A 24,256-nucleotide genomic window follows, 5' to 3' on the forward strand; every position below is an offset into this window, starting at 1 on the left:
AAGTGCTCAGTAGCACAAGAGTGCAATAGGTAAGCAGAACAAGTGTAGGAAACGGGCTGAGCAGAAAAGGTAAGTTTTAGCACAGTCTAGGATTCCAAACTGGAGAGTCTGTGCAAAATGGTATAAAGCAGGAGTTGGTAAACCATAGCCCAGGGGTCACGTACACCCCACCACCTGTTTTCGTAAGTGAAGTTTACTGGAATACAGCCTTGCTCATTTACTTATGTATTGTCTATGACTGCTTTTAGGCAACAACACCCAAGTTGAGTAGTTGTATAACAGAGACTGTATGGCCTGCAAATCATAAAATATTTCTCTTTAGCTCTTTACATAAAAAGTTTACCAGCTCCTGGTCTAATCCAATGCTTCTCAAACTTTAAGGTGCACGCTAATCACCTGGGGATCCTTATAATGCACATTCCGACTCGGTAAGAAAAGCTAACTTACTACGATATAGCATGCGATGTCAGGAGCATGGTGGATTCACCAAAGGTCAATTCACAAAACCTGGTTATTTCCTCACCTTGTGACAACAATCCTGGGAGGGAAAGTCTTCGGCTGCCTCCCTCTGCTTCTTCTTCTCTGATATCCACAAGACTTGAACTTTTCTTTCCTTGCATTGATTCCTGTTTCACCTGCTCTTCTCTGCTATCTTTCAGACCTTCTGGGCCTGTGGAACTACTGCCTGCCTGAACCCCAGGTTCACAAGGGGCTGTACTATAAAAGTTCATAACTTTCTTTAGAGACAAGGCCCCAGCTTCATATGTAGCAGCCACTCTCACACCAACAGCAGATGCACAAGAGACCACTAGGCTGTTTAGGGCTGATGTGCTTGTGGTTGGTGGGCTGTGAAGATTAGGAATTGCTTCTTCTACAACAGGCTAAAATACACACATAAAATACACACATAAAAAAGTATATAAAAATATAATCCCGTATACAACAAGCCATCAATAAAAAGAAAGCTTAACATCCATCACTGTCTGCAAATATAAAACTCTAACTTAAAGGGATCCCCTCTTGATCATAAATTTAACAGATTATATGAAAGTACTCAAAATACAGTGTCTTATCACAAGTACTTTCTTTTGAGTGGTGTTTTTCCATGGTATTTAAAAAGAAGCCCCAGTTGCTTTTGTAAAATTAAGCACAGTAAAAGGGGAAAGGGAAGAAGGGTATGGAAAACATAGCCTTTAATATGAGATGCACTGTGACAGCCCTGGATAGAAGGTTGCAAAATGCAAGTTTTCTACTGACTACTTTTAGGAAAATTTACACAGACTGCTACTAAGAAATATCAGAAAAAATTATATCTTTTTAAAAAAGGCTTTTCCTAAAATGTTTTATAAATGGAAATTTAGATACAGCATATACAGGCAGAAAAATAAGTTATACCTCAGACCTATTAGCCCCCAAATGTTGTTCTTATATTCAAGTCCTTCTACCGTCTCATCAGTCATTTTCCATGACCAGGTGCTATGTCAGCTGAAGGATTACCTTTGCTCTCGCTACCATAGAGAGTAAATGTGATAGGTTAATAATTAAACATGTGGAACCAATGTTCTTAGTGTTATTCATAGCTGTATTTGAAAATCTAACTAATTTAACTAATTCTAATATCCTAGTGAAAAATCAGTTGAAACTTACTGAGCTGTCAAGCACTACTGTTTACTAAAAAGGAAAGTCATTAAATGTACCTGCTAAACACACAAAAAAACTTTCAGCTTATCAGCATAGGTCACAAGGAAAAATTTGCTTCCTATGCTACCCAAACGATATATATACATTCCTTAATTCGTCCTGAATTGAAAACCAAACCAAAAAAATTAACATGGGCTTTTGATTTTCTTAAAGGAAATAATTCCTGTTGCCTAGCACAGAGCCTGAATTAAAGTAGGTACTCAATACATTTTATTGAATTAAATACTAAATTCAGAAGAGCTATTTCTGGGGCCGGCCTGGTGGCGAGGTGGTTAAGTTCACGCACTCTGCTTCAGCAGCCCAGGGTTTGCTGTTTCGGATCCTGGCGAGGACCTATGCACCACTCATCACACCATGCTGTGGCAGCAACCCACATACAAAACTGAGGAAGACTGGCATAGATGTTAGCTCAGGGACAATCTTCCTCAAGCAAAAACAGAAAGATTGGCAACAGATGTTAGCTCAGGGACAATCTTCCTCACCAAAAAAAAAAAAAAAAGAAGAGCTACTTCTGTGCAAGTAAGTCTTTAATTAAAATATTCAACAAAATAAACAAATATACCGTATAAAACAAAAGATAAATACAAACCCTATTACTTCCTTGGTGATACAGTTTCCATGATAACATGTTCAGAAGAACTAACATCACTATTTTCACCCTTTGTTTAAAAAGGCTCATAATAGAAGCAGTGATGGTATTTAGGGGTGACTTAAGGAGTTCTTACCAATAGGTAGAGGGAAGTCACACAACTCTACTTTATATAAACTTTAAACTTTTGTTTTAACTGACTCCTCTAGTTAATTATATTTAACAATACATAAAATAAATGAAATGATGGGCCAGTTCCGTGGCTTAGCGGTTAAGTGCGCGCACTCTGATGCTGGCGGCCCGGGTTCGGATCCCGGGCGCGCCCCAAGGCACCACTTCTCCGTCCAACGCGAGGCCGAGTTCCACGTACAGCAACTAGAAGGATGTGAACCTATGACATACAACTATCTACTGGGGCTTTGGGGGGAAAAAAATGAATAAATAAAATCTTTAAAAAAAAATAAATGAAATGAAACAAAAATATATAACCAGTGATTTTGATGAAAGACATAATTTTAGGAGTCACAGCCAACCAATAATAAAATTCAATAGTGAGATACAGTCTTCACTGCCAAATATTATGATTTACTTTGAAAAGCGAGATACTCTTTCAGTTATATCTGGCCAGAAGAGAAAAAACTTGTCCTAACCTACATAAATTCCTCTTGACTTAGGATTCAATTACGATTGAGGCACTATTTACAAAACTGAATTAAATTTAGTGTAAACATACACTGTCAAAATTAGCAAAGGTAACAAAAAATTTATGTGCTTACAAAATAAGTCCAAAGGAAAATGCAATTTCCATGAAGATAATCTAATAATCGAATAATCAAACTGTACACAATAAACTTTTAACCTCAAATTTAATAAATTAGAGAAATGATTTTTAAAAAGTCAAACTTTTTCACAAGTATTTTCAAATCTAAGAATTTTCTACTTGCATTCCTGTTAAATTATTTCTTTTGTTTTGTTTATATTTTTATAATACCTTTCTCTAAACAGCTTATTCTTAAAGAAAAAAATCAAATATCCACAAGGTTCAGGGAGTAAACTGTGAAATAAAAACTGTTTCTGAAAACACCTCAGCCACATTCTCATTCTGACAAAGTAAACAACAGGAATAAAGAATCAAGAGGCTATGTGGTTTCAAAACCTGAAAACACACCACAGGATAGTTCTTTTCGTTTTGTTTCATTTTCTTATCTTAGAGTTTAGGTAAAAGCAAAATCAAAAGGCTTACACCAAGAGTAAAAAACAGATTATTCTTTCAAAACCATTTGTTTTAAGGGGGCCCGCCCTGTGGCATAGTGGTGTAGTGGTTAAGTTCGGCACAATCTGCTTTGGGGGACTGGGTTCGCAGGTTCGGATCCCAGGCACAAACCTACACCACCTGTCAGCCATGCTGTGGTGGCGTCCCACAAACAAAATAGAGGATGACTGGCAGAGATGTTAGCTCAGGGTGAATCCTCCTCAACAACAAAAATTGTTTTAAGCAAGTAGACTCAAACTTTACTCTTTCCTACTGGTAAATACCTTTCCTCCATGTACAGGTTTTCAAAATGAGAGTAGTTTAAATAAGATGAAGAAAATATTAACCCCTTCTCCTACAATAAAGCCCAGTAAGGACCACAGGTATAGCTAAAAAAATTCAAACAATATGTGATGCCACTAAGTGTTCTTTTTAAATCTGCCTACAATAGATGGATCTGCCACATAGCAACCTTCCCTCATAAAGAAGGAAAGGACTTCTCTCCACCCAATCTGAAGAGTGATACAAACACAGGTCAGAGGAATCTTGTAAATATACAGTTATATTAGATTGAACTATTAAAGGGCCCACCAAAATTTAGTACCTTAGCCATGAGGGAAAAGTACTAGGAAAAAAAAAATGGGATTTTGCTACTTATAAAACAGGCTGAGGGCCGGCCCAGTGGCGCAAGTGGTTAAGTGCACGCGCTCTGCTGCAGCGGCCCGGGGTCCACCAGTTCGGATCCTGGGCACGCACCGATGCAGTGCTTGGCAAGCCATACTGTGGCGGCGTCCCATATAAAGTGGAGGAAGATGGGCACGGATGTTAGCCCAGGGCCAGTCTTCCTCAGCAAAAAAAGAGGAGGATTGGCAGATGTTAGCACAGGGCTGATCTCCTCACACAAAAAATAAATAAATAAAAAATAAATAAATAAAACAGACCCAGCATGACATCTTCCAACATCATAAAGGACCAGAATTTGAACATAAAGAATAATTTTGAATTAATCCAGGTTATTCATTATCTAAGCTTACATGATAAGACAGATTTATAGTCAAACTCAAAAAATAAAAAATGCTACCACGCATTAGGCATTTTAAAGTTTCTAAAGAAAACCTTATATAGTTCAACTCCAGAAACACCTTTTCATTATAAAATTTAGCAGGTACCTGAGATGGCATTGGCTTTTCACCGTTCTCTGAGCTCTCCCTTATTGAATCATCTGACAGCTTCTGCACATATTCATTTACTGCCTGAGTGTCAGGGTACGATGGTATATTTCTGGCAGAAGAACTTTCAGATGTTCCCATGATGTCTTGTTGGGAGGAAACAGCATCACCACCCGTGATCTGAACATTTCCAACATTCAATTCGGCAGCAACAGGCAGATCATTTTCTACAAGAGTGTTCTCAAATACCTCTCCCTGGCTGTCAAGGGTTTCAGTGGAGGGGCTGATGGCAGTGCTGGCCTGGTTTTCTGCCTGGGATTCTGACAGTGTCACACCTAACGGGCAACAATGACTGTCTGATATAATCACATGGTCTTCTTTGTCCGTCATAGTAATTAAGAGCTGGCTGCACTGGTTGCATCTTTCCGGGACTGGCTTCAGATCCTGGGAAGGGAGGCACTGTACGAGTGCTAAGCTGTGGAATGCACCACAGGCAACTTGTAGCACTACTCGTCCAGCAAGATGTTCCACCTTTTGTGGCTTTGTCACTGGGAAGGTAGTAGTAATGAGACCCAACTGACAGCCAGTACCCCATGCCCAAATCTCTCTGCTTATCGATAATGCCAGAGTGTGCTCCTCACCACATGCCAACTGCAAAATCCTGACTGCTAACAAAGGACTGGTCTCAGAATCAGAAATGTTGACAGGACTTGGTTCTGGAACACACTGCTGGTTAGCTACTGCACACTGGCCAGCAGAGTTCTCCCCCCACATGTACACTACGCCACTTTCTGTCACTGCTCCATTGTGGAAACTCCCTGTTGCCACAGTAACAACGTATTGCCCAACCAGGGCATTTTCTAAAATGGGGCTACTTGGACAAATCTCTGCTGGTTCACTTCTCCAGGGAAGAGTCCCAAAGCTGTAGACTTCACCATCTGAAAGTTAAAAAAAAAAAAGGAAGGAGTTAGCGGTAAATTTTTAGTCCCCTCTAAGTTTAACAAAAGAGGAATCTTTAAAAAATTTTCAAAAGCACAATTGTAGAGATTTGGTTCAAGCATATAACATTTCAGGTGCCAGCCCCATGGTGTAGTGGTTAAGTGCATGCACTCCGCTGCTGGCGGCCCGGGTTCGGACCCTGGGCGTGCACCGATGCACTGCTTGTCAAGCCACGCTGCGGTGGCGGCCCGTATAAAGTGAAGGAAGATGGGCACGGATGTTAGCCCAGGGCCAGTCTTCCTCAGCAAAAAGAGGAGGACTGGCGTGAATGTTAGCTCAGGGCTGATCTTCCTCACAAAAAAAAACAAAAAAACAAAAGCATATAACATTTCACATTTATTCATCTTTTAACACACAACATCTTTTACCATTCTGAAATATAGTGAGAATTTCCCTTCCTTTACTCCCTTCCTTCAGCCTCATCCTTCAAACTCCTAGCATAGATCCGCTACTAACGGCTATCACGTAGGCTATTACAGAAGCAGATTCCAAGGACTCAATGACAAAATAACGATCATTGTTAAGATTAAGCAGAAGATACAAGAGGCACACTTGCTAACAGCTACAACATTCACTACTACTGAACAAGTCAGAGCCACAGAAAATTATGCAATGGCTAAAAAAAATATTAGAGATTCGTTTTGGTCAAAACTAAGAAAATTAGCTTTATGCTCCAGGTTGCACAGAAAGCACCAGTGTTAACAAGACGTGACTGTCTTCACGTTCTATACCATATTATGTATAATTTGTAAATGTTATATATAATATATATTGTATACTCAATACTTGATAGCCTTTGTAGGGTGACTGGCTGGCTTTAGAATGAAAACAAAAAGCACCAGCAAGTTGGGTACACAAATGATGATAACTTGCTTGCGTCCAGGTGCGCTGCCAAGTCATAACATTACTGTAGCATCACAGGAGTTTGGGGGCATGTACACATGATCTATGCTGGCTAAAAAATTCAAACAGAACAAAGACTTGGCCATGGGTTTTGAAATATTTTAAACCAAGCTCACTATCCCTTCTCTTCCATATGACCAGAGACTAACCCATGTTTTAAAATTAATGAAGGAATAAGTCCTATTTTTTTCTACAAGGCAGCAACTGAGTTGATGATGAAAAAAATGTAGACTTTATCTTTGGCCAATTATACGTGGCAGACATATTTATATACTCAAATTAACTCACCACAATGTCTATGTAAGGAAAAACACAATAGTGACCAGAGGGAAGATATGAGCTTTCATTAGGGAACTTCCAGTTTGGAAAAAGAGTACTGGGAAAGTAAGCTCACTGGTTACGATCTTTTAAACTTTTCTTCCCAAGTGATGTAACAATACACTTAAAATAGCTCACCAACTCTTTCCATTGATATTATTCCACTAGAGAAAGCAATATTGCAAAGAAATGGATATTTACACAACCCTCCCTTTTTTTAACCTGGAGTACCTCAAAAAGAGTGAATCAATGAAGTGTCCCCATTGAATTATGAGCTAATGGTCAAACTGACTAGAGACAAAGAAGCTTGAAAATTTCCAGCATTCAACCAGTACCACGTTCTCACCTGGAAAAGACAGCACTGAGATCTTTTCGCCATTTCAAACTACACGCTAGGCTGAGATGAGATTTCTCTGTAACTTTGACAGTTAAAACCGGGACACTGCTTAAACATGAACAATGATAGGCTATTTATATATTTTTTTAAAGTTTTCCCTCATTTTTTCCAGTCTTGTAGGTATGAGTCTAGATTTTAAAGATATCATGCTCAGGAAGGGTTCCTAAATATCTTATTCAAGGGTTAACAAAACAACAATAACAGAATTCCACTGATATATGCTTGAGACCAATATATTTTAAAAGCCCAGAGGGTAAGGACCAAATATAGTTCTATTTTTATTTTTATTTATTTAAAAACATTTTTTTTTAAATTAATTTATTTATTTTTTTCTCCCAAAGCCCCAGTAGACAGTTGTATGTCATAGCTGCACATCCTTCTAGTTGCTGTATGTGGGACACGGCCTCAGCATGGCCGGAGAAGCGGTGCATCGGTGCACGCCCGGGATCCGAACCCGGGCTGCCAGCAGCGGAGCACGCGCACTTAACCACTAAACCACAGGGCCGGCCCTATTTTTAATTTTATTTATTTATTTTTTCCCCCAAAGCCCCAGTAGATAATTGTATGTCACAGCTGCACATCCTTCTAGTTGCTTTATGTGGGACATGGCCTCAGCATGGCCGGAGAAGCAGTGCGTTGGTGCGCGCCCGGGATCCGAACCCAGGCCGGCTGCCAGCAGCGGCGCGCACGCGCACTTAACCACTAAGCCACAGGGCCGGCCCTATTTTTAATTTTATTTATTTATTTTTTCCCCCAAAGCCCCAGTAGATAATTGTATGTCACAGCTGCACATCCTTCTAGTTGCTGTATGTGGGACACGGCCTCAGCATGGCCAGAGAAGCAGTGCGTTGGTGCGCGCCCGGGATCCGAACCCAGGCCGCCGGCAGCGGAGCGCACGCCCTTAACCGCCAAGCCATGGGGCCGGCCTATAATTCTATTTTTAAAGTAAGACTTTTTCCGGGTCTGGCCCGGTGGCGTAGTGGTTAAGTTTGCGTGTTCCACGTTGGTGGCCCGGGGTTTGCAGGTTCGGATCCCGGGCACAGGCCTGCTCATCAAGCCATGCTGTGGAGGCACCCCACATACAAAATAGAGAAGGATGGACACAGATGTTAGCTCAGGGCTAATCTTTCTCAGCAAAAAGAAGACTAGCAAAGGATGTTACCTCAGGGCTGATCTTCCTCACCAAAAAAATTTAAAAAAAAAAATAAATAAATAAAAGACTTTTTCCAAATTCTGGCCTAATATAAGTTTATTACATATTATAATAAAAGTGACATAATAGTAAAGGGGTTAGAAAGAAATCCACGTTTATCCCATAAAACCACCAAGGTCAGATTTCAGCTTTGTTTCCTAAAATTTGTCTTACCTTGGTTCCTACAAGGAAAATACCAAAGCATTATTTAATACTTAATAAATGTTTACAGACCAGAAATTTATAAATTAATGAAGTCGATGGCAGTGCTGGCCCAAATCAAATTTGCTATGATTCAGTTGGTAAACTTGCCATCAAATTAAAGGCAACTCTCTATATAAATTATAGCCTAAGGGCCGGCCCCGGGGCCTAGTGGTTAACTTCAGTGTGCTCTGCTTTGGCAGCCCAGGGTTCACAGGTTTGGATCCCAGGCGTGGACCTACACCACTCCTCAGCCATGCTGCAGCAGCAACCCACATACAAAATAGAGGAAGATGGGCACAGATGCTAGCTCACCGCTTATCTTCCTCAAGCAAAAAGAAGAAAGAGGAAGATTGGCAAGTGATGTTAGCTCAGGGAGACTCTTCCTCACCAAAAAATAATAATTCTAGCCTATGTTTCTATCGGTTAGAGATCTATAGATTTTATTATATGCTCTTATAAGCTATTATTTATGCCTGAGAAAAACTGTACTGAAACAGCAGAGCCAAGTGGCTTAAAAAGCAGGCTTTGAAATCAGACTTTCTGGGGTCTGTCCTGACTCTAACACTCTAATAGTTGTGTGCGCTTGGGAAAATTATTGATACATGCACACTCTCACCCCTCCCTCTTTCAGCTTCCTCATTTGTGAAGTGGGGTAATAACAGTAGCTACCTCATAAGGTGGTTGTGGAGACTCAATGAGATAACACATATAAAGTGCTTAGTGCAGTGACTGGCACACATAATTGTTTAATAAAGATTAGCTATTAGTAGCATTATTATTCTGATTCATTTAATGAACAAAAGCTATAGCAAGGTTTCTGAATGGGTAACCTTCCAAAAGTTACTTTTTCATGTACTTATTACTAGAAAATTTAAAAACTATACTTCTCTCTTTTATCCTAGTTATGGTATACCTTAAGTTTAAGAACTAATCTGATTTCTGATAAAGGGAATAAGAATATATTTTGAAAACCAAAAGAACATAAGCTCCAGCAAAATGTATCAGGAAGCCCTGGTATCAGTAACTCTCTGACTTGCTCTTACACACTCAGGCATTTGTGAGCACTTCAGTTAGTATTTGCTAAGCCATTCTTTTTAATACCTTCAGTCAGAAGAACTCCATGTTTCACTCCAAGGGCCGCCTGAAGAACAGTCTTTCCTCCCCAGCCTGGCAATCTCTCTGGTGTTACAGAACAGGATCCTGCCTGCCAGACATGGACCAGGCCTCTTTCCTTGGATCCTTCCACCTCTATTGAGCTAAAAACATCAAGAAAAATAGCTTAATTGTTCCTGCAATTCAGAACTGTATCTTTTGTTCTTAATACTTTCATGAGATTTGTACCTTTTACCAGCCCATGGGTGACTGGGTCAGATAATTTAAATAGCACCTATTGTAGGCTTTGGTTATGACACAGGAGTGAAGATAAAACAACTATTTATATAAAAGGCTTGAGGATAATCTAAACCTAAAATACTTACCTCTAAGAAGCAAACAAAGCCTGGGCTATTTTTTGAAGTTTTATGATTTAGTGGCATAAAATTTCAGGATTCTAACAATACTCCTTGTTTAGAGAGTAAAGTTATAACATGTCCCAAGTTGGAGTCTTATTTTAAATTTTTAGTTTTTAATTTGGTAAAAAAGTATTTGATGAGAAAGACAGAAAGAACAGGGGTCCATATTTCACTTTACACTGACTTTAAGCTCTATAATTGCTATCTAAATTTTTAAGAATCAAATTTGTAACAGGTACCAGCAAAATTCTTCATGCTTTACTCACATTCTAGCCAAAAAATTCTATCAGTCTGACAACTCTGGTTCAAAGAACACAAAACACACAGCTGCATAATAAGGACCACATCCTAACCGCCTCTCCTCCTTCTTAGATCAGGGCAGATTAAGATACTAGGGTTTCTGCTATACAAAGTTTTCCTAAGTGTTGCCACTGATGGTACATTTTTTTCACATTCTTTTTTTCTAAAACACTGTTGCCAATATTTTAATGAGGCACAGAAACTTTTCTGATTTTCTTTATTTTGTGATACCTAGGAATTTCTCTACTTTTGCTAAACAATATTGCTTTAAATTGTAATCAGATATAACCATGGTTTTATCAAAGGGAAGCCACAAACTTAACCCTCCTTTTAAAATATCATCTATGACTAGTTTTCTAAGGATAGAAGATGATTACAACTAATAAGGTTACTTCTGAAAATCTGAAATTATTTGAGAAAAACTGGCTTCAAAAGCTTTAAAAAGATGAAATGACATTTTGTATCTTTTATAAGCATAAGAAAGGAACTAGCAATAGTTTATCACTAATCAGCTTTGTTTTAATACCTTTCTCTCTTTACCAATCAACACAAATGTCACTATTCCTACGTAATAACCATCAACAAGAAAACTAAACTGAAGAGAAGCTACACATATGTGAAATTGTTTGTTGTGCTTTCCTAGAAGGATAGGGAAAAGGAAGAAATGGTTTTTACCTTCTCTTCTTTGAGTCCATCGGTCAGTGGGAGTACTCCATCACCAAATCATTTCCTCTTTGCAAAAGGTATATAAAGACCTACATAGCAAAACACAGGTAACCACAAAGAGCAATGAAAGAATACTTTGCTATTTTGCCCCTCAGATTAAAAAAAAAAAAAAAAGGCAGCCCTCTAACAATTGCACATTCACTGGGCAATAAATACGAGTGAAACTATTTAAACTATTTCATATCCCGCCTGCCAAAGTTAAATATCTAGACTGAGCCTGCCCACTGAGCTTATAAAAATGCCTGTTGACTGTCAAATGTAATGTCAAAGGAAGACAAGACTACCTGCGATTAAGCTGTACTTTGTCAGGCAATAGATTCTGTTTGTTTTTTATTATAAAGAAGGAAGTCCAATATGAAAACAGGTCCATAGTGTTAAGTATTCATTACATACACATTAAGGTTACTTTTTAAATGCTTCTAGAACACATCAACACTTAATGTATCAGATTCAAGAAGTTTTAACTTACATTTTTTAGTAATGCACACAAAAAATTCAAATCATTAAAACATAAAGTTTCCCATTTATTGGAACTAGCATTATTTTCCCCAAATCACCCTCAATTCAAAACCAGAATCCAAAAGGTTAAAAGAAAGACGTTGAATTTTAAAATATCTGTTTTAAAATCCACCATTTAGGGCCGGCCCCGTGGCTTAGCGGTTAAGTACTCGCGCTCCGCTACTGGTGGCCCGGGTTCGGATCCCGGGTGCGCACCGACACACTGCTTATCTGGCCATGCTGAGGCGGCATCCCACATACAGCAACTAGAAGGATGTGCAACTATGACATACAACTATCTACTGGGGCTTTGGGGAAAAAAAAGGAGGAGGATTGGCAATAGATGTTAGCTCAGAGCCGGTCTTCCTCAGCAAAAAGAGGAGGATTAGCACGGATGTTAGCTCAGGGCTGACCTTCCTCAAAAAAAAAAAAAAAAAAAAAAGAGTTAAAAAAAACAAAAACAAAATAAAATAAAATAAAATCCACCATTTAATAGAAAAGAGCTATATGAAAATTATGGTACAAATACCATGACTCATCAGTTCAGAAACTCAATGTTTAATAAAGTGAGAGAAATATAAACAGGCAGACAGAAATGTTCAATGCATTTCAACTAAGAAATTCACATGTTTAAGGGCACTTTATGACAATAAAGGCAGTGAGGTTTTATTTGTGTGAACTATAAAAATACTGAGGCCAAATGCATGATTTTTCTGCCGAAGGATCTGGCATGGCACTGTGCTCTGATACCGGCAGGGGTGATGTAAGATCCATCTGTTTACGCCAGGTTGCCTGTGAATTCTTACCGTTTCCCATCTGTATATCTGGAGAAAACTATTCTCTATACCTATGCTTATTTTAGAGAGATTTTGCATCATTCAAAGTTGGAAGAAGGGTACTATGTAAACAAAAGATTTATCTAAATAGATTTAACAAATGCTATTAATTTAATAAATATGATTAAGTAATACTATGCTTTGTGTGCAACAGTAATTAACTTTTAGTAAAATGTATAGTTCATGTTGTACAGAGAAATTCTGAAGCTAGATCCAATTTGTGCTTATCTCTCAGAGATCAAGGAGTAACTGTTCCCTTGATTAAAGTTAAACAAAACCCAGAGGAAACCAGAGAACTCCCCTGGGAGGGTGTGGAAGTGTACAAGCACACTTTGCTTTGCGCAACTGATTCACTGTATGTAAAATGAACGTTGTCCTACTGCCTGACAATCAAAAATGTTGAGATCTTTTGGTAAAGTGAACAGAACAGTCAAGCTTTCTTCTCTTTTAGTGTCATATTTTTGAATACAGAGTTTTCTTAAGGTGGATTTCACCTTATGCCAAATTATTTCTCACCACCACTCATTTTTTCAAATCCAAATGGAATTAAACTGTTTTACAGTTCTACGAACTGTTTTGCAACTTTCTTTTGTTACTTACCATACATGGTAGGCAGAATAATGGTCCCCAAAGATGCCCACGTCCTAATGTCCATACCCTGTGAATATGTTAGGTTACATGGCAAAGGGGAATTAAGATTGCTAATCAACTGACCTTAAGATAGGGCGATTATCCTAGTTATCCAGGTGGAACCAAAGTAATCACAAGAGTCCTTAAAATTGGAAGAGGGAGGCAGATGAAGAGAGTTGGAGAAAGAGATATCATGATGGAAGTAGGGTCAGAGATGCTACACTGCTGGCTCTGGGGACTGGGGGAGGGCCTAAGCCAAAGAATGTAGGTGGCCTCTAGAAGCTGGAAAATGCAAGGAAACAGATTCCCTCCTACAGCCTCCAGAAAAGAACGTAGCCTTGCTGATAACCTTGATTTTAGCATAGCAAGACTGTGTCAGACTTTTAACCTAAAGAACTGTATGATAATAAATTTGTACTATTTTAAGCTGCTAAGTTTATAGTAATTTGTTTCAGTAGCAACAGAAAGCTAGCTAATATACTATTTCACAAATATCTTTCTGTATCGGTATTTATAAGTCTATCTCATTTTGTTTTAGTGGTGATTAACATGTTTGACTTCTTCCAAGAAGACATATCTGCCTGAAACTCAAATAAAGCAATGAGAAAAAGAGAAATGACTGCTAAGGAAACATAACCGAATATTGCAGCTAAACATGGGAAGCTTATGTTATCAACTTGTACCTCACATCCTTAAACATAAGTGGCATTACCAACTCCGTTTAATCTAACGTTCTTTCTCAATCATGAATCCATACAGAAAAAGTAAACCAAAAATTTTTGTTTTTCTAATATTTTTATGATCCCCTTTCCATGAAATCTGTAAGACTTGCCTCAACCATTCAAATAGCACTGAAACTTTCTTATGTTCTTTCATTGCTTCACATTTTTAATTGTTATAAAATCGCCTAATCATGGGGCTTCCTCTGGGGATATTTCTCCCCAGGTGAGCTTTAAGGCCCTTACTCTACATTCCTTTGGGGCACAAAACTCCTGTACTCCGCTTCTCTTCTTCTGTTATAGTAACGTTCCTTAGTAAGCTTTAGTATATTAACTAGCTCTGATAAAGAAGCTGTGTGATGCTGTGTAAAGAGTCAGAAAATGTAGGGTCCTCTTTTGCCTTGCATGGTCTTTCTAGAGATCAACAACATCTGTAAAATGAGCAAAATATAGTCGAGCATCCCCTCCAGCTATTAAATCCTATGAGCTACAGAACAAAGCTAGGTTCATTCTAAAGTATACCACTTTATCCTTCAAATTATTATATCCTTCACAGTAAAATGTAGAGTAATTAAACTCTCAGATGGCCCTTTAAAACAAAAAGCAAACCTTGGTTCTTAATGAACTGACTCCACTTTGAGATCCCATTGGATACACACCTTCTTGCTACATTTAACAGAGAAATAACACCTTCTTGCTACATTTAACAGAGAAATAAGCTATCTTGTACAGGCAGTGGATATGGTTTTAACACCATGATCTGGGAATACTCTAAAAAACATCTAGTCTAGATGTCCTAAATATTGCTAGAAAGAAAAGCTATGAACTAGCTACAGGTCCACAGTAACTTAACCAGAAATCCAATGTCCAAAAAACTTTGAAAACTAAAAGTTTTTTGATAACTCTTTTGGTGGCAAAATCTAATCTGACCTGAACTCATCTGATAGCAAAACCTGACCTGAACTAACATGAGGTTATTCAGTTTTTATCCCTTTGGTGTGAATAGTCATATATTTCGCTGCAGAAATATTGATATGATTATGAAGTGGTACCAAAGGTCACACGAGAAGTGTTATATAATACATGGTTTATGCACCTTACTCTACAGATCAAAAAATTCTGAATTCCAAAACATACCTAGCCTCAAGGGACTAGAAATGTATTCTAAAAGAACTATCATTTTTGGTAGGGGACCCCAACTTCTACTTCCTTTCTTTCTTTTTTCTTCATTTCTTTTAGTTTCTTTACGTACCTTTAACATGGACTCCACCTGGGAGAGTACTCCAGGAAGTTGCATTGCATACAAGACAGTCTACAGGTGCCTTAATGATTTCTTTTAATGGCGATGATTTACATTTGTTTCAAAAGCTTTAAGTCACTTTTATGGTGAACATACTCATGTATAGTGCCCAAATTAATTCTGCAAGGAATATGCTGCCTGCAATTACTCACTTGGCTCATCTTCTCAGTAGAGGAAGGAGGCCTGGGCTCTTTAATTTCATACAAAGCTGCCAATTTGGTGCAAGGGAAAGAAGTACGTAAATAAATAAGAGGCGCTTTGTCCTAGAACAACCAGGACTTGGTGATGTATTAGACACAGGTGGGGGATAAAGGAGAAGGAGGTATGAAAAACGATCTCTAGGTTCTGCCTTGAACAACCGTGTGCTGGTGGCACCATTTACTGAAATGAGGAAGAGTGAAAGAGAGAGAATTCTGAAGTGGAAGATAAGATTCTGGTAAGATAAGACTTTTTATGCTAAGTTCAAGATGCCTGTGAGAAATCCAAGAGTACATATCAAATGAGCACCTGAATATATGAGTACGGAGTTCAGAAGAAAGGTCTCAGCTATTGATATAAACTTGGGAAGGCATATGCATAATATCCAAAACCAAAGCAATGGATAACATCATTGGGATGTGTATTAAGAGAAAGGAAAGCGCCAGGATCAAGCTGTGAGGAGCCCCTGCATCTAGAGATTGGACAGGCTAGGGACAAGCAAAGACGACTGAGGTGAGAGGGAGGAGAAACACGCATCTGGTGTGTGCACAGAAAGGCAAAGCAGAGAGTGTTTCCAGGAGGAGGGACTGGCCAGTTAGATCAGTGCAGCTGGGCTCTCACAGGATGAGAACTGGAAAGTGCCTATTGGCTATGACAACACAGATGTCACTGCTGAGCATGGCCCCAGTTTCAGTGGTGTGGTAGAGGACTGAAAACCAGATTGGAGTAGGCTGACTACAAATGGGAGGTGAGGACATGAAAATAAAGTTTGTGTAAATGATTCTTTTGAAAAACGTTGTTGAAATGACAGAGAAATGGAGCAGTAGCTGGAGAGGAATGTGAAGATCAAGGGTGTGTTGGGGGGGGGCACCGAGACACAGTTGAACATATTTGCACAACAATGGCACTGATTCCAGATACAAGGAAGATAAAGAACAGAGGGCAGAAATCAAAATCCTGGACAAACCGAAAGAGGATGGCATCCAGAACACGTGTGGTGAGACTGATCTTTCACAACAGGAAGGGTCTATATTTTTTAAAAAAGGAAACAACAGGTACAGACATAGGCATGATTACAGACTTGGCGGTGGGAGGATAAGAATACCATATGATGGCACCTGTAAGTGACTAGGACTTCATGGTGGTATGTGTGCTATGTATTCTAATCTCAGTCCTGGCTCCATTCATTCTGTTTCTTTACCTTGCCATATTTATACATTTTTGTAAACTGCCTTAAATCCTTTTAGGAACAAGGCGGAATATAAATAAAAAATTTTAAATGTGGAACAGAAATGTGTTAGTGGACTATGATCCCAAATGCAAAGAGAAAATTAAATCATGTAGGATTCTATGTATTCATCTCTACTAAACTTGATTCTCTGGATAAAGTCCTTTTGCCTTAATAATTTACTGAAAGGTAAATTTGCAACTCGAATGCTTAAAATTTAACAACTAAAACCACATGTATGTTTTTCATCTACTATGTTCTAGATATGCTAGTTTAAAACTTCCAAGGAAGCCCAAAATATCTTATTCTCTATTATATCCCAACTGCTTAACATAGTCCTGATATATAATAGGTACTCTCAAGGCATCAGAAAGCTAACTTACACCAGCAAAGCTGGGGCCTTCTAGTCTCATTCCCCTGTCTCACTTACTGGTTTAAAATAGGTGTGTTGATTAAAATAACAGCAATAATCACAGTTACAAGAGTAATGATAATTAGTGATTAGAATGACAAGACATTAAGATAGGAAGACAATAAAAATAATACAGGAGTAAATTTTATCATAATGCCCTGAAAGGAATTTGGACATAGAGTGAAGCCGATATAAAACTACTACAGATTTCATGCAGTCATTCACACTTTCTTTTTAAAGTACGATTTGGCTGCATTTTATTACAATGTAGTAAACCAGAGTTTATACTGCGAATGCAGTAAATGAAATTTAAGACACTGTGGTAATTTACATATGGTAAACACTTAATAAATATTTGCTTTTTAGAGGCTCAGTCAATATGTTTACACACGGATTAGGGCAATTTTTGACTCAAACACCTGACTTACAACTCATCTATATACAAACAAGTGCTACTTCCTGGATATCCTGCCACCAAAGCCTTTACAACCACTAACAAAAGCTGACAGGCACTCACCTTGCACTGAAACCTTGACAAACCAACCACCATCAAAGGTCGAGGCCACTTCAAATCCCAGGCCTCTCAGCCTTAACTGTGGCACCAGACACAGTGCCTGATACCACTATGGGAGCTGACTAGCCCCTTCAATACTGACTCAGAGTGCAGGAATTCAGTAAATTAATGCATTGAATAAAATCAGTAGGCTGGCCTAGAAAGTACTTATTATTTACAATGTTGTTACTAATGAGATAATACACTCACTAAGTCATTGAGTCAATATATATTATAAACTCCTGGAGGTCAGACACTATGACTTATTCATTGGTACACTCTTGTACCCGTAGTAAGCACAGGTACAAGCTGGCTACATTTAAGTGAGTACTCAGTGGAAGACAGCCTTTGATCTTAAGTTCCAATCCATGGACTTCCAAATGACGAGGAAGATTTCTAGTGCCTGTAATAAAAGTCAATTTCAGACACAAAAGGAAAGTGTCTTCTTGTAATAGAAACTCTCATACATAATTTGCTAACAGTATTTCCCAACAATGAAGATGCTTTCACTTCATGTCACTTCACAAATGTCAGACAACCCAGGAAAGAGCAGTCCCTTTCCTTTAGTACATGGAGATAGTTTTTTGTGCCATCAGGGACACTAAGGCCTCATAGTCTGTTTTTTATGGCCTGCTAATTTCACCTTGAAAAGTACCAAACCTGCACTCTTCTGATTGTGAGAATCTCTACAATGGATATTACCCACGGGTGGGACTAGGGGTAGGGGGTTAACCGTGGTAAAATAAATGCCCAGCGATGCCCATTTAGCTCCTTTCTGCACCCACTGCATATTTTAAAAATGCATTTTTCCAGATTACTAAAGTTCTCATGAAATATTTTGATTGATATTATAATACTAGCAATTGAATTCCAAATTCCTGGGTACTGCAACAATTTGTGACTGTTTACATGATAGAGTATAATTTCTGATGTAAAATTCCTTTAATAAAAGAATAGTAGCAAAATATTAAAACGGCCACTATTTTTTTTTAAAAAGGCAATATTACAGAAACACAGTTCAAAGTATGTTGGCTTATTTTATCAATCGGTAACACCTAGTGTTTAAGGTCATCAAGGAGCCACATAACTGAACAGGGAATATACATGCCAAAAAATACTGCTCTGGAGACATAAGTTTTACTTATCTTGAAAGTGCTAATAATAGGTGTTCTTGATTAGGAATGAAAACATCGTTTAACTCACAAGTTTAAATACTGAGGTTATATTAAGGATCAGCTATTAAATTTGCTATTCACTACTCAACTACTGAACACACTGTCATCGTGTTTACTTATTAACACCTGTAAAGAGAGAATTATTTTCTTTGAGCAATAACTAGGACACCTACATTCACAGTATAAACTCAGGTTTACCACACTGTAATAAAATGTAACCAACCCAAACTTTAAAAAGTAAGTGTTAATGACCACAGGATATCTGTAGCAATTTTCTATCTTAGTCACGCTGAAATTTCTTGTAGGGCTTTATGATATAATCTGCTCCTCTATACTTTGAGAGTTCATGATCAGTACGTGTGCCTGCATTTCCCAAAATTCCTTAGAATTTAAATTCCCCTGCAGTCTTTTAAGAAGGATCATTCCTCATATCCTAAGAAAAGCATTTTCCCAGGAGCACAAGTCAAACAGCAAAGTAAAATTGACTAAATAATTGGTCTGTCTCCTCTCAGAAAAGCTTTACACAGTCGAGCTGCACCGGCACATTCTTTCCCTATTGCAGGGAGAAAAGAATTGTTTTTCCAGAGTGGACTACTTTGAGACTAGAAAGTAAAGAAAGCATATTTGGAAAAACCCTTGACTATTAAAAATATATACATATTTTTTATATTTAATAAATTAAACAGATTTAAAATTAGAAGTAACAGAACTAAAACTAAAAATTTTAAAGTGCTAGTTTCACAAATTATCTAAATCATACACAAATCTGCAAGAAAGAATAAATCCGGGCCCCGTGGCTTAGCAGTTAAGTGTGCACGCTCCGCTACTGGTGGCCCGGGTTTGGATCCCAGGCACGCACCGACGCACCGCTTCTCCGGCCATGCTGAGGCAGCATCCCACATACAGCAACTAGAAGGATGTGCAACTATGACATACAACTATCTACTGGGGCTTTGGGGGAAAAAAAAGGAGGAGGACTGGCAATAGATGTTAGCTCAGAGCCGGTCTTCCTCAGCAAAAAGAGGAGGATTAGCATGGATGTTAGCTCAGGGCTGATCTTGCTCACACACACAAAAAAAGCATAAAAAAATAAAGAAAGAATAAATCCACGTACCCATCACTCAGTTTACCAGATATTAACACATTTTCATATTTGCTTCAGCTCTCTTTAAAATAAAAGAAAAAGATATACATAGATCTGAAGGAGCTCCACCCACACCCTTCTTTTCCAGTTAGCCACTATTCCTAAAGTTAATGTCTCATTTGCATCTATGTCCTTATACTTTTATGTATTCATTAGATACATATGTATCAATAAACAATGCATGCATCTTTTTCTTTTTTGTTGCGGTAACATTGGTTTATAAGCTATATTGTTTTAAAACTCTACATAAATGCATCATACTGTATATATCCTTTGGCAACTTGCTTTTTTCACTCAAAATTATGTACTTGAGATGCATCCATGTTGATAAGCATAGATCTAGTTCATTTTTACGAGGGAACAGTATTCCACTGAATGAAGACACCATAGTTTATCCCTTTCCTTACTGTAAAGTACAGCTGGACTGTTCTACTTTATCGCTATTTTAAGAGCTGCTATAACCATCTTTGTTACATGTTTGCTTGGGCAATTGCCCCAAGTTTAGTTAAGAATTCGGCTCAACAAAAACGTAGCATGTGGAAGAAAAGAATCCTGGAATAAAAGTTAGCCCACTCAGATGCCACTGTTGGGTCTAACCACCACCTTCCTAATAGGGAGGTCATATGAACTGAAGAACTGTATGATGACTCAGAAAAAAAAATATTTAAATAATATGTGATAATTAAGAGAAACATGAGTTGATCAACTTGTGGAGTTAATGAGACTAAAGATGATCTCTCTGAGCCTAATTCAGCGGCAGCCAACTGAAACTCTACCAAATAGCCCCACTCTTTATCTCACAGGAGTTGAAAGAATTGTACATTTTCTTCAAAAAAGAACTCAATAGGGGCTGGCCGGGTGGCGCTGGTTAAGTTCACGTGCTCTGCTTCAGCAGCCCAAGATTCACAGGTTCAGATCCTGGGCACAGACCTACACACTGCTCATCAAGCCATGCTGTGGCAGTGTCCCATATACAAAGTAGAGGAAGACTGACACAGATGTTAGCTCAGAGACCATCTTTCTTGGGCAAAAAGAGGAAGACTGGCAACAGATGTTAGCTCAGGGCCAATCTTCCTCACCAAAAAAAAAAAAAAAAACCTCTATAATAAAAAAGTAACTCTATATACAGCCCACAAAACTACTCATTACCTTGCTGATTTATTTTTGCTCTACCCACGTGGATCAATTACTTCAGCTATTTTACCAAGTGTCCACCTATTCTACCAATGATGTGACGCAGGCAAATATGAAGAAGACATAAAGATGCACTGTTACATCTACAGAGGAACAGGAGATGGGGATAGGGAAATAAATGCAATACTAAAAACAACCAAGTCACAGTTTGTTGCTATTGTACTTATGGTTACCATGCATTTTCTTTTCTTTTTTTTTTTTTTTTTTTTTGGTGAGGAAGATTAGCCCTGAGCTAACATCCGTTGCCAAACCTCCTCTTTTTGCTGAGGAAGACTAGCCCTGAGCTAACATCTGTGCCCATCTTTCCTCTACTTTATATGGGACGCAGCCACAGCATGGCTTGACAAGCAGTGTGTCAGCCGCTCCTGGGATCCGAACCTGCAAACTCCAAGCCGCTGAAGCGGAGCGCATGAACTTAACTGCTACGCCACTGGGCCAGCCCCCCCATGCATTTTCTTAAGGACTGATATCCCACAAAATCTACTACTTTCTCATTACTGATGACTGAATTATTTGATCATCAATGGAGAAGAGTTACAGAAAAAATTTTGTTCAAAAAAAAACTCTACCAGGGGCCAGCCCAGTGGTGTAGCGGTTAAGTTGGCTCGAGCTCTGCTTCATCAGCCCGGAGCTCGCAGGTTCGAATGCCCGGCACAGAACAATGCACTGTTCATGAGGCCATGTGTGGCGGAGTCCCACGTACAAAATAAAGGAAGATGGGCACAGATGTCAGCTCAGAGCCAATCTTCCTCAGCCAAAAAAAAAAAAAAAAAAAACTCAACCAGAAAAACCTGTATACAGTTGGAATATGTGGTAGGTTTAATTCCACAAAGTTATGAAAAGAGCTAATATGATCTGGAAGTCATTAAAATTCTCACAGCAGTCCTCTGAGTGTCAGAGAAAGGGGCTCAAGCTCATACTACATACAACTGGGCCTTCTTTTACACCACCTCAAAAATCACTCTTTACCTTCCTTCCTAGCTTTTCAACTCATACCTTAACTAGTCTCATATTAATACACAATTATAGGGCCGGCCCAGTGGCTTAGCGGTTAAGTGCGCGAGCTCCGCTGCTAGTGGCCCGGGTTTGGACCCCGGGCGCACACGGACCCACTGCTTCTCCCACCAGGCTGAGGCCGCATCCCACATACAGCAACTAGAAGGATGTGCAACTATGACATACAACTATCTACTGGGGCTTTGGGGAGAAAAAGGAGGAGGATTGGCAATAGATGTTAGCTCAGAGCCAGTCTTCCTCAGCAAAAAGAGGAGGATTAGCATGGATGTTAGTTCAGGGCTGATCTTCCTCACAAAAAAATAAATAAATAAATAAAAATTAAAAAAAAAAAAGAAAAAGATGAGGCAGCGAAGTTAGGTAACTTTCCCAAAGTCAAAGACATAAGTGGATGTGACTCCAGGAATGCCCAGATCCAAAGCCTAGGATCTTAATCACTATGCTTATGTTATTAAGATTGAAATATTGCAATTTACTGCAAAAGCTAATTTTTCAGTGCTTTAAATTCTTTAAGTATTCACTAACTCAAAGGTCAAGTGGTCACTCCAAATCATTCATATTTATGATAAACTGAAAAAAAATTGGGCCAACAGGTTTGCTAAATTTTTGTACCGGTTCAGAATAAAAACACATCACACATTTTCATTCTTTAAAGCCTTTTAAAGAACATTTACAGCCAACAAATCAAAAAGGCAACAGACTAAGGATCTGCGTTTGGGTTCAACAATTATTTCCTTTTCCATCCTAAACCAGAAAGAGAACACTGTGCTTGGATACGCGACTTCGGCCAGGGTTTCTCCTCTCCCCTCACGTCTCAGCCCTAAGCACAGTACAACATTTACGCCAACCTGCAGCTCCTGTCCCCAAGGCAGCCGGGCACCCAGAGCACCGACATCAGCGTCGGGCCGTCTCCTCACCACAGCCTCCGTATTCTCCTGTCTCCTCAAAACAACTTATCACCCTCTGATAAATGGCTTGACACGCCAAAGGACTTGGCTAAACTGCTAATTCTTCATACCAAAGTCATTTTCTTTCTCCGCAACCGCTTTTCGGCCACCGACGCCCTCGGTCCCCTCCGCGCCGCGGTCGGCATCCCGGGGCACCGACCTCACCAGGGCGGGCGGCCAGGGCCCGGGTCTACCTGCCCGGCGCCCCGGGTGGGCGTCCCAGAGACCCTCGCGCAGGCACGGGCGGAGAGCAGCACGGGCGGAGGCGGGAGGGGACGGCGCGGCCGAGCCCACCGCGGCGGCGCCGGTCCGGGGCGGGAGGGCCCGGGGCCGGGACGAGGGGCCGCGCGTCGGGCGCCTCGGGAAGGCGCGGGCGGCGTCTCCGTGGGTCCCCGCAGCGCGCTCCCGCCCCGTGCCTCCGCCTGTCTCCCCGACCCCGGCCCCCCCCCCCACAGGAGGCCTCGGCCGACCGGCCTCCGAAGCCACGGGCCGGGCCCCGCGCCCTCTCACCTCACGCCTCACCGGCAGCACCGCGGTCTCCATCCGCGCGAGCTCCGCAGCCCGCCGGGTCCGCGGGATCAGCTGATTCACGGGGGGCGGGGCCTCCGGGCGGGGGCGGGGCTGCAGGGCGGCCGGCGCGTGTGGAGGCGGGCGGGACGGCTCCCGAAGTGGGTCGGGCTGGGAGCCGACGGCGTCCGATAGGGATCAAAATTACCCACGCGGCCTTAGGCATCGCCGGCAACGCTCTCCGGAGTCCTGCCCCTCCTTTGGGGCAGGGCGAAGCTGCCGGCGCAGGAGCGCACTGGGGCGATGACGTAACACGGAGTCGCCGGGGCTTGCCTCCCCGAGCGCTGCCATGGCAACAAACGGGCGGTGAGAGGGTCGGGAGCTGCAGCCGTTTTGCTGCCAGCTCGAACTGCAAGAGGCAGAAGGGTAAGTTCGCTACTCTTTACAGCGAAAAGGCTAAAATATCTTCCGACTGCCTCTGTGGACTGTACCCTAGCGGCAGTCGCTCCCGCCCCCGCGAATGACGTCGTCGCCACGCGGCGCTGGATGGCCCTGTGTGCACACCGTTTTTACTACTAAGTCGCAGCCCCAAGGATGGAATGGGGTAGGGAGAAATGAATTGGCCTCTCTGATGATCCCT

General features: G+C 40.3%; 1 protein-coding gene across 6 annotated transcripts in view; it reads right to left on the bottom strand.

The window, feature by feature from the left end:
- ALS2 (alsin Rho guanine nucleotide exchange factor ALS2) overlaps positions 1–23,739 on the bottom strand; it is a 74,373-nt gene extending 50,634 nt beyond the window's left edge. For all 6 annotated transcript variants that reach the window (XM_087435617.1, XM_014784743.2, XM_087435619.1 and 3 more), the window contains exons 1-5: positions 23,620–23,739; positions 11,211–11,290; positions 9,826–9,980; positions 4,712–5,649; positions 524–881 (exon numbers count right to left, since the gene is read on the bottom strand). In XM_087435617.1, the coding sequence (XP_087291743.1) occupies positions 524–881; positions 4,712–5,649; positions 9,826–9,980; positions 11,211–11,230 (1,471 nt within the window). In that variant the 5' untranslated portion in view covers positions 11,231–11,290; positions 23,620–23,739. The remainder of the gene's footprint in view (positions 1–523; positions 882–4,711; positions 5,650–9,825; positions 9,981–11,210; positions 11,291–23,619) is intronic.
- Positions 23,740–24,256: the final 517 nt, after the last annotated feature.

Source organism: Ceratotherium simum, chromosome 9 (genome assembly GCF_057802395.1).
Source record: "Ceratotherium simum simum isolate JZ-2026a chromosome 9, ASM5780239v1, whole genome shotgun sequence".
Taxonomy (NCBI): Eukaryota; Metazoa; Chordata; class Mammalia; order Perissodactyla; family Rhinocerotidae; genus Ceratotherium; species Ceratotherium simum.